The 11,234-nt window shown below is 36.8% G+C and overlaps 2 protein-coding genes across 2 annotated transcripts; one reads left to right on the forward strand and one right to left on the reverse strand.

Annotated features, from left to right (window-relative positions):
* The first annotated feature begins 1,951 nt into the window (after nt 1-1,951).
* On the forward strand, nt 1,952-4,623 carry LOC149847720 (nucleotide-sugar uncharacterized transporter 2-like). Its single transcript, XM_090002031.1, has 7 exons — nt 1,952-2,009; nt 2,795-2,946; nt 3,088-3,296; nt 3,428-3,521; nt 3,793-3,959; nt 4,088-4,258; nt 4,341-4,623. Exons 2-7 carry the CDS (start codon nt 2,824-2,826, stop codon nt 4,621-4,623), a joined length of 1,047 nt encoding a protein of 348 aa, XP_089858157.1. The 5' UTR covers nt 1,952-2,009; nt 2,795-2,823.
* Nucleotides 4,624-6,048: 1,425 nt separating this feature from the next.
* LOC149847721 (photosystem II 5 kDa protein, chloroplastic-like) lies at nt 6,049-6,613 on the reverse strand. The gene has a single exon (XM_089997151.1). The coding sequence runs from the start codon at nt 6,505-6,507 to the stop codon at nt 6,154-6,156; it is 354 nt and encodes a 117-aa protein (XP_089853277.1). The 5' UTR covers nt 6,508-6,613; the 3' UTR covers nt 6,049-6,153.
* Nucleotides 6,614-11,234: the final 4,621 nt, after the last annotated feature.

Consider the following 11,234-nt stretch of genomic DNA (forward strand, 5'->3'; position numbering starts at 1 on the left):
TAGGAATCAATTTTGTATCACTTTTTTTTTATAAAAAAAAACTATTATTTTATAAAATTTAAAATTTAAGAAAATTTTTTATTTTTGATTTTAAACCTTATAAAAATTTGCTCACTTATTCAGATGATCCAAAAGCTGATTCCTAACAAACAAACCATGTAGATTACATCCGCATGGTTAGATTAAAAAAAAAAGAACAAAAAAAGGGAAAGGAACATCAAAACCGTTCACTCCTCCCTTCTACCCAAGTAGGAGGAACCAATCACTCCCCCTGTGATTTTATGTGAACTTAAGTGGTGGCTTAGGCTCTTGTCCATCTTAGAAAACTTGAATAGCAACGCTACCATTTTGCTGAACGAGCCGCATCCTATGCTTGACCTACAATTGAAGCAAAGTTTTAATGATTTTCACTTGTTCAAAAGAGCACAATTATTATTGTTTGTTGTGGATGTTCACAGGAAACCACCGCTTACGAATGATGACCTACAATTGAAGCCTCTCTCTCTCTCTCTCTCTCTCTCTCTCTCTCTCTCTCTCTCTCTCTCTCTCTCTATATATATATATATATATATATATATATATATATATATATATATATATATATATATATATATATATATATATATATATATATATATATATATCAACCCAATAATTGCATAATACTTTTTTGCCACTTTGTCACGAAATTCTCCAATACAAGGCAAGCATTTTCTCTTCTTAAGAACCAACAAGAACATATGCCACGGCGGGGATTTTTTCAACTGCTATTACCATGTCCTTCAAAATTTCATGATCTTTTATGCATAGAGAACTTAGTTGAAAGGCTACAAGCTGAATATATTCCCCTTTCTTTAAATTTTTATACAAGTAATCATCAAAAAACCTTTCTTTGTGTTAAACGGAAACTTCTTAGGCCTCTATAGATCACAGTTAACATTTACCTTATTAACATTAAAGAAACTTCTATCCGAAATACATTTACACCTTTATTTAGCAGCAGTACGTAGTCTTATAGTGAGCCTGTTTCCACAGACTTAGCAATAAGCAAATGGCCCCACATGCAAATACTATTTCTCTTGGTTGTCCTTCTTCAAAGTTCAAGTTGTTCCCTCCCTTTGTCTATTTATGGCATACATTAGTAAAAGGGCTTTGTATGAACTTACTCTAGAAAATCCATGTAACTAGAGGGGAAAAAATGGATAAGCATATAAAAAAGAAAAAGAAAAAATAAAGAGCGATGAAAGAATGAGACTTCATTAACTTGCCACATAGTAACAAATCTCAATTTCGGGATTTTCTCGGCCAAGGGATAAACTCATGATCTTTCGAATTTTTTTCTGAGTTAAACAGTGGCATTTTTAAAATTTTAAAATATATAAAATTGACTGAAAAGACATTAAAAACAAAAATATATGAAAATATTAATATACGTTATAAAGTCATGGCATTTCCAAAATGGGTAGAAAATATCACGAACTTATCGGAATTATAGCAGGTTTTGAAAAAATCGCGATAAAATCGCCGATATTTGTTGCTATGATTTATCTAAGCCATATAAACATGCCTGTTTAGTCATATATATAGCAGCACCGCCGGCTCCCTGAGTTCTGCTGCATGTCGAGTAACTCTCCTTTACCACATTAGAAAAGCAAATATCCAAATTGGATTTCCCCCTCTCCTCCCTTGCTTTTTCTCCTAAAAATCTTTCGACGATACCATCGTATAACCATCTATGCCTCTCTGTTGTGGAACCTAGAAACAGTATATCTCTTATGTGGTACTCCGGAGGCCTATTCAGACTAGGAGTTCCATAATCTCTCCATCTCTCTCTGCCTCGTTTTGAAGGCACCCACCTTCCTGTTTTTCTTCGTATGGGTATTCCTCGTGCATGGTTGGCGCATTTGTGAAGATGGCGGGATTCAACATCAAGAAAGCCATGACTTCTCTGTTTGGCACGGAAGCACGGAAGTTCCTCAAAAGAAAAGATAGCGATGCCGGAGAGACCGGTATGGCTTCGATTTCTCGGTGCCCGAGCATTCTGTGGTGTTTCTTTTCTTTGGCATTGTTTGTTTACTCGAGTTTTTTTGTTTGTGTTTCGGTATTTGGTTTGGTTGGTATTCCGCATCTTCCCATTGTTTCCCGAGTTTTTCTGTTTGTGTTTTGTTTTTGCTTTGGTTGGTATTCCACATTTCCCCCTTTTCAATTAAACGAAACCTGGATAGTTTCATGGATATGTTTTTGCCTGTGAAGGAGTGAAGCATATGAGGTATTTGTGAGAAAAAAAATTGTTTGTTGGTATTGGATATCTCAAGAGAAAATCTGTTTCTAGCGAATGCCATGCAATTATTCACCTGTGATTCTGTGGAGTCTGCATATGCCTTGTTGAGGTGAAACCCGTTTGTTGGTATTGTAGAATCTCACGCATTTTCTTGTTTATACTGGTGAATGAGTTAATGTATGCGTGACTGTGCCCAAAACATTTTCACAAAAAATGGGAAAAAAATTGCGTACTGAAGGGTAGAGGATCTTTTAAGAGAGTTCTTGTGTAATTCTCATTTGCAATTGTGAAGGACTGCACTGATTCATTGCCCACTGAACCGCACCTCACAATGTCGATCAGTTGGAATTTGTTATTTGAGATTTTGAAGGCAAAAACGTAATGGCGTTGCATATATTTAGAATTTTTCGATGGCTAATTCGATTTTATTGACGCCTTAGAAAGAGTGTCAGTAGTACTTGGTTCACAGGTTCATGTATATGATTGGGATTTTGATATTTAATCATTGATTAGGTCGTGCATTGGAGGAGATTCGGGCGTCTATGTTTAATGAACTTCGAACTTCAGAAGGAGCTAGGCGTCAGCAGCAACGATTCTGTGGTCCTTTTGTGGCCATGACATTTAATTTTTTGGTGGGAGTTAGCATCATCATGGTGAATAAATTGGTGGGTCTGTGTTCATCTGTTGAATAACAAAGAGTTCAGATGTTGGATTGATATCAGATATTTGGTTTGTTTGTTTGATTCTTTAAAATAGTTTTTCTTTTTCTGGTTTGATCATGGAACTGAGTTTTGTTGTCGATTCAGGTCTTGGGGGAAGTCGGATTTAACTTCCCCATTTTCCTCACATTTATTCATTATTTAGTGGCCTGGTTATTACTCGTTCTCTTTAGAGTAACGTCGTTGCTGCCTGTCTCTCCTCCATCAAAATCGACTCCGTTCTCTTCCTTGTTTGCTCTGGGTACAGTGATGGCTCTTTCTAATGGTCTCGCTAATGTCAGCTTAAAATACAACAGGTGAGGCTCTGTCTGTTTTTCAAGTCATAAGCTGTAGGACTTCATGCTTAATGCAGTCTCTCAATGGGATTAATTGATTGAGTAGACTGACAAAGCCTTCTTTACTATCTTTTCTTATTTTTCAAATGCAGTGTTGGGTTTTATCAAATGGCCAAAATTGCTGTCACACCAACCATAGTTCTAGCAGAATTCATATTGTTAGGGAAGACAGTTACTTTGAATAAGGTATGCTTGTTGGCAATATTCAATTACCTCTCAATGGAATGTTTCTTCTTGATATCCTAAAAAAAAATCATTTTGGGAATCACTTTGTTTGGAATTTAAATCAATTATGACCTTTCATTCACGAAATGTTAAAAGAGAATTTGGTTCTATTGTGACATAGATTACTGTCTTTCCTTCATGAAGCACGAGAAGAGTCTTTTTTCCCATACTGTTAACTACACAATTGTGGACTCAATGGAGATAACTAGTGCTACTCTATATGATTGTACAGGTGTTGGCATTAACTGTGGTATCCTTAGGTGTTGCTGTGGCAACAGTTACAGATTTGCAATTTAACTATTTTGGTGCTCTTGTGGCGTTAACATGGATAATTCCCAGTGCTGTCAACAAAATTCTATGGTCGAATTTGCAACAGAAGGAGAACTGGACGGCACTTGCGTAAGTGTGTGTGTGTTCTTAAACAGATGACTGTTTTTATGTCTTCAAACTTGTATTTGAATCTGTGAACCCTTTATTTCCATCACGTGATCCTCTAATTGTCTTCTATATGACCTTTTCTTGAGCAGCTTGATGTGGAAGACCACTCCCGTGACCCTTCTCTTTTTAGCTGCTTTGATGCCATGGTTAGATCCTCCTGGTGTATTATTATTCGATTGGAATTTACACAACACCATCGCTGTACTTATTTCAGCAGCTCTTGGTTTTCTACTCCAGTTGTCAGGGGCATTGGCACTTGGGTGAGAATTTGATCAAATTTATTTAACCATCAATTTTCAGATTTTGGTTTCAAAGACATTAGCCTGTATTTATCATCTCCAGGGCAACTTCTGCTACTAGCCATGTTATTCTAGGACAGTTCAAGACGTGCGTGATTGTACTGGGAGGTTCTATGTATTTCCACACTAATCCAGGATTAGTTAGCACATGTGGGGCAGCTGTAGCTTTGTGTGCAATGTCTGTCTACACCTCCCTTAGCTTGAGACAGGCTGAGTCAGAGAATAAGCAACCTCCAAAGTCTGCCCCTCTCCCTCCAAAGCCCAGAACAAAAGAAGAAACAATCATCAATTCCAAAGATGTAAATATCACAGTGGAGTCTGTTTGAGAAGATAAAGAAGAGACTTCAAAGGCATTGCATTAACCTATTCTTTTTATAGTTGTCTATTAATAACTGAGGGTAATAATTCACCCTTGAGTTCTCCCCTCATGATTTTTCAACTAGAGTACAGAAATTGACAATGGAAGTTTTAAATCTGACTGCTATGGTGTGAGTTATTTGATTTTATAAGCCCGTTGTTGATACCTAACTGATGAGTTTCTTGATTCTGATCCTTTGTGCACCCATAATGTTTAGTTCCTTCATAATTTTGGCACCATATACATGTGGCAGTGCCTGACAAATCTGGTCTGGTAATTCCCATTTGACTCAAACGACAAGCTCTGAAGCTGCCTTTCTTTCTGTGGCATGCTTAGAACTGTTGAAAAGAAAATCATGACTCGTGTTCTTAATGCTTTACTATCCACTTCAGTTAGCAAATTAACTGACGACAGGTCAAGGTTGAAGCTGCAGTTTACATTTCATGAACAGTGGATCCAAAGACAGAACTGTATGTATTGTACATCAGAACTAATAAGATGGTTCCTGCTGGTAAATAAGATTACAATTGCTTGGAAGGTAATCTTAATCATACTTACTAGTGTAAGAAGCAAGTGCAAGCAGTGATGTCGAAGCGTGAAGCAAGAAGCGAGTGCTTAAAAATGCTTAATGCATGAAATGTGAAGTGTTTAAAAAGCATATGGGAAAGCAAATAAGAAGTTAAGTGTGCAGAACATGTGCTTCGACGCATCTTTTATTATTTTTTTCCTAGAAATGCCACCACATAGTAAGTTTTTAATGAAAGCATAACTTTTGTGAAAAAAAAAGTACAATTCTGTTGACATAAAAGCCACAGTTCTAGCATCAACGAATTTTGATTATACATCAGGAAAAGCAGTCTCTCTATGGTCTACGTTTAAAAATGAGCTTCTCATAAAGTCTTAGAAGCAAGAAAGAAATGTGTGGTTTCATGCTATGGAAGCGAGCTGCTGAAAAGTGAATTCCCGAGGATGTAGCAAGATTCGTGACTGTGCTCTGAATTCTTTCATTTGGGCCTGACCTGAGGGGAAAGAGACTTGAACGATGAAAGGCGAAGAGAAAACACTGTTACGCAACATTTCTATGGAAAGCCAGTTTGCTGAACTGAAGTGATGACACTGAAAATACTAGAACACAGAGGTTCAGCATAGTAATTCTGCAAAAATATGCTTCTCTGGTTCAAATCTATCCATTTATTAATATAACTTCATGACAAAAGCTGCCATTTTTTGAACTTGAGTCTAGGCCAATGAGAAAATGATTTTGGTAACAAACCATCTTTTCCTAGAAAAGCCACTAAAATTCTAGCTTGCTAACACCTTTCATGGTCTAGATTGTAGAAGAATCAAATCGATCAAGGGTAGCAAAAAGAGGAGAAAATTATAGCAGAAGCCGTTGAAGTAACAACACCATTTAGGCACGCACTTGAAAGATGCAAAGAACCAAGTTAACATACATAAACACATGGTCGCAATATGAAACCAACAAATGAATTGGTTTTCAATAGCGGCATATGCGAGCAGTGGGATTGGTTACACAAACTTGAGCATACAGCTTCTTAGCCTCAGGGCTCCCCCTCTTGGGCTCTCCTTCTGCTGCGTTTGCCTCTCTGGTTGCCGGCACCGCTGACCAGAACACGGCAGCCATGGCAGCACCGAACACGACATCCCTCCTGCTGCTGCTGCTCTTCTTTTCCACTTCCCCTGCTTGTGCCCTAACCACCACCACTCCTTCCTTGGGCTGCTGGCTCAAGGCCAACCCCACTCTCTGTGCTGCTCCTGTTGTAGACTTGGACAGCTTTGCACCTCCAAAGGTCGATGCTGGGCATGAGGCAGTCACTGTTACTGACGCCATTTCTGAGTCTCACAAACCCTTTGAAGAATCTCTCTCTCTCTCTCTCTCTCTCTCTCTCTCTCTCTCTCTCTCTCTCTTCACTGTGTGTATCTTGGTGTCTCTAAGTAGGGGTAGGGGTGCTGGTTTATGTGGAAATGTTTTTTCTCATCCTTGTGTTTCTCTCGAGGCTTGTGATCCTTGTTGTTCCATTGCATTATCCTGATGCGAATATAGCCAATAGACTGCGTCCACGTGTCATGTTATCTAATTTGAGTACTGCTGGTGTGGCACGTCCTTGTGTAAGCACTCGTGTTGTGGAATCTTTTCTGTGGCAGTTGTTAACTTGGCTCTATTTTGGTGGTAATGTGCTGGAATCAGTATTGTACTATGAAGCTGAAGGTGCTACAGTATAGTAGCTGAACATATAGGAAATAACAGAATCTGGGTCTGATCAGTTCTTAGCATAAACGGATTTGGACTTGATTTACTTGGAGATCAGTAAACAGAACCAAATATGATTGTCTTCTATCTTTAAGAAATCTAAAATGTGTAGTACAACGACCACTGGATTTGGACATCTCAGATTTATAATTATTTTGGGATTTTTTGTTGAATTTGGATCTGAATGAATACCTGATAGTGAACTGAGCCATTTATCTAAGTGGGTTTGGAAGGTCTAACCAACTATCTGAAGAAATGGTTTTGTACCCAAACCCATGGCAATCACATCCCTGAACTAAGGGAGCCATCAAATTCACAACATGCATGATATTGAATTGAATGGACTGAGTTTCATTACAGTCTGTGTCATGCTTATGTGACCTTGTGACGGATCGAGCATCTAGAATCATCAGTCGTTTCATGTGATCGCAGCTTGATGTTTATCTGTCACGATTATCCTCTGATATAACTATTTTTCTATTTTTTATTATTGATTTTTTTTCCCATGTAATACCTATTATTGATTTCCGTATTCAATTCATGTTCAGAGTAAAAACATATAACCTAAAACACAAACGCTATGTTAACTAAGATTTAACCCCATATGATATATCAGTTACTGTTAGAATGATTTTATTTTGATAAGCAAGCTAGGGATAAGTTAAAGGCTGTCAACAGGTTACGTATCCGGTCCATCAGAGTTCACCCAAACCCGCCGAAATAGCAACCAGTTGGGATTGGTTTATGTCAGAAAATAGAATCCCAAACCAATGTTGTCACTATCGGTATCGCCCCTGAACCGTTTGGCCAACCATTCGGGTGAATTGGCCGATACCGATTCTCAAGTGAATCGTTCTGAATCAGCTAAAAAATAATTAAAAAATATTGTGTGACAATCAAAACATGACACGTGTTCAAATCATTACAATATATTAAAACAATATTAAAATTTATTTTTAAGCAATTTTAACATTTATTAAAAATAGCCAATTCAGGTTAGTATGGTATCGATTTTCTACTACTGCCAACATTGTCCCAAACCCTACTCTTATAGTTTTAAGGTTATTTTATATCATATATTTACAGTTAAAAAAATCCATACATAATACTCGGGTCAGCCAGGTCTAATTCAATATCTAACAAAAATCATATCCCAAATCCTCGGCTCAACCCGAATAATAGTTGAGTCAGCATTTTTCATTTCCACACCTCGATATTCTGATTTCAGACCATTAACAGTCTTTGGCCTTGTGGGATTAGAACCTAAGACCCCTTAGTTATGATAGTGCAACTTGACTATTTAGTCGTCCAATTTGACTCTATACTGCTAGAATGCTAGCACCTGCCAAATATTAATTTTCAGGTGCTGCTGCTCCAACTTGAAAGCATTATCATTAGGGATGGCAGGGGACCGGGGGCGGGGGACAAGGTCTCCACCTCCGCCCCGTCTCAAATTTTTGCCCTCCAGCCTCGCCTTCATCCCGACACAGGTTTTGATTTTAACCTTCATCCTTAGTTCATTCTCCGTTTCATGTTCTCCAACATCGATCCAAAGGGGGCGAGGTGGGGTAGGGCCCCGTCTCTCCAGTCCTTCCACTGTTAGAGGAAGGAGAGGAAGAAGAAGAGAGAAATAAGAGCTTGCGTAGCTCGTTAGAGGAAGTTGAAAGGAGAGATTCAAGAAAGAGTTTTATGATAGGGTTAGGTATATATATATATAGGATTTTATAATATGTATAAGGGTATACTAGTATTTTTTAACGAGGCTCGAGGATGGGGTAGGGAAAAAAGTCCATCCCCACCTCCATCCTCGCACGGGTTTTGATTTTAACCTCCATCCCTGGTACATTCTCCATTTCATGTCTTCCATCTCCAATCCAAACGGCGAGGTAGGGGCCCATTTCCCCGGTCCACTGCATCCCTAATTATCATGCTAGATTTTAACGAGATGACATTAGGTCAGTGTGTATTCCGTCATAGCACTTTTGGACACCGTAAATCTCAAGATGAATGCCATATAAAACTTGTATGAATGATATGCCCATTACTTGGATGGGATGTTCCGGATGCATGGCATTGAAATGATCTAGAATGAACGGCTCACAATGAACTTATTCACTATTTTGATTTGATGAGTGTTGTTCATTTTCAAGATGAACGCCATCTAAAACTTGTACAAATGATATGCCCATCACTTGAAAGGGATGTTCCGAATGCATGGCATCGAAATGATCTAGAATGAACGGCTCACAATGAGCTTATTCACTATTTTGATTTGATGAGTGTCTTTCATTTTTAAGATGAACGCCATCCAATTCAAGGCGTCTTTGACATGATCCTCTTTTGATTTTAACCTATGTCATAGGGACACGTGGAAATGGTCGGGTATCATGCATGACACAAGATATGACACGGTTATCTCTACCACACGTTATGGACATGCGGTTGATCGAATCAAACGCGGTCAACTGTGTAACATGGATTTTAAAGTTATTTTCGTCCCAAAGTTATTTTCATCCCATTTTTAACCTAATGTATATGAAAAAAAATTTGTTAAGGGTTTCAAACAAAACCCTCGAGCCCCCATCCCTTTGGAACCCTTTATTTTCACTGCCAAGGTGCCAACACCTTTGCTCCGCCTTTTTGAGCTTGATCGGTCTCTCTCTCTCTTTCTTGCACACCGAAAGACTAAGAAGAGGTACATACCCACTTCTCTCGTCTAGTCTATTCTTCTTTTGTTTTTCTCCTTTCTCTTCTTCTTCCCTTCTTCGTTCTTATTTTTCTTATTCTTCAGCTTCTTCTTCTTCCATCCTTCTTTTTTTTTTTTCCTTCTTCTTAATAACTACATTTTTTGCAATTAATTTATTGTCTATAAAAATTATATATGTCAATTTTGTTAGTTTGTTTATATAAAAATCATATATGTAAATTGTTACTTTAAGTTTGTATAATTATTTGCAGATATGCATATGATTATGTAAGATCATGGAAATTAAAAATAATTTCTTTGTTAAATGAAAATATTTGTTTTTTGTTTGTGAGACTAAGTGTAGATATGGATTATTAAGTGTGATTTAAGTAGTTTGATAGAGCTAGCTTTTCAAACAAACATGCATAAAAAATCAACTTACTTCTTGTTTAGAACTTTAGATGAATTTGTGTGCATTATATGATTATGTTGAGCAATTTGATTGTTACTTGTTTTGTTAAATTTTCATTGAATGTTCATATTTTATTTGTTAGATACTTAGATAGATCAAGTTGTTGTGTTAATGTTACTTTCATTGTTTTATTCTCATATTTTTTTATTTATTTGATATTTTTTATTTTATATTGGTTGCTGCTTCATAAAGAAAATATTTTTATTTATTTGTATTTTTAGATATTTTTTTAACTTTTAAAAATACTTTTTTAGGCTTATGCTTTACACCTTGAGGCTTTTGTCTTCACTATGCCTCCACGCTTTTCACAGCCGTGATATATATATATATATATATATATATATATATATATATATATATAGAGAGAGAGAGAGAGAGAGAGAGAGAGAGAGAGAGAGAGATCATATTAGGTCCCATTTATTGTTTTACTCCATTTTGCCCTGTAGTTTTAGAGTATTTTATGAAAGATCTAAACTGTTAGATGTGTTTAGCATGTTTGATTTAGTGGGAATCGACTCATTGTACTTGAGGATATCTCCTAGACGTAAATTTGACCATCATAATAACATTAAACTAAATTTTATCTTTCTTTTCCTTAAATCATCAACTGTTTAAACCAGATAAATGGGACAAGAAACAAAATCTAAAACTAATTTCATTGATTTGTTCTTAGATCATGTTTTTTTAATGAAAAAACATGCCTTTATGAGTCAGGGAAAACTAGTACCTTCATAGCCATTGATTTTGGATCACCAGAAAAACCTATATACAGGTCAAATTCCGATGATCCAAAAGTCGGTTCCCACTAAATAAAACTTATGGATCACATCTATGGTGTTAGATGTGAGAAAAATGCCACAAATGATGCTTTTTGAGGGGGCAGAACGAGAAGGTGGGCAAAAGGATCACATTACTATATATATAGTCCCTGAAATATGAAAGCTAGAAATATGAGCATTTTCAACACTTTTTTGCAAATCCAACGGTGTGGATCACTGGATGTACTTGGCATGGTGAATTTTATAAGAATCAACCATTGGATCTTGTATTTTCAATGAAAAATGTGATTTTTGAATGCTTGAATATTTACGAAGATTATGAACCATGATTATAAAGCCCTAAAAAAATATCATTTATGCATCAAAATCG

The sequence above is a fragment of the Nuphar pumila genome, chromosome 1 (assembly GCF_984573655.1).
Source record: "Nuphar pumila chromosome 1, dmNupPumi1.hap1.1, whole genome shotgun sequence".
NCBI classification, from domain to species: Eukaryota; Viridiplantae; Streptophyta; class Magnoliopsida; order Nymphaeales; family Nymphaeaceae; genus Nuphar; species Nuphar pumila.

Excerpts from the sequence above, each read along its gene's own strand:
- LOC149847721 (XM_089997151.1), bottom strand. The coding sequence starts at position 6,507 with ATGGCGTCAGTAACAGTGACTGCCTCATGCCCAGCATCGACCTTTGGA.
- LOC149847720 (XM_090002031.1), top strand. The coding sequence starts at position 2,824 with ATGTTTAATGAACTTCGAACTTCAGAAGGAGCTAGGCGTCAGCAGCAA. Across the intron at positions 3,297-3,427 it reads GTCAGCTTAAAATACAACAG|TGTTGGGTTTTATCAAATGG; the intron begins GTGAGGCTCTGT and ends TTTCAAATGCAG. Across the intron at positions 3,522-3,792 it reads AGACAGTTACTTTGAATAAG|GTGTTGGCATTAACTGTGGT; the intron begins GTATGCTTGTTG and ends ATGATTGTACAG.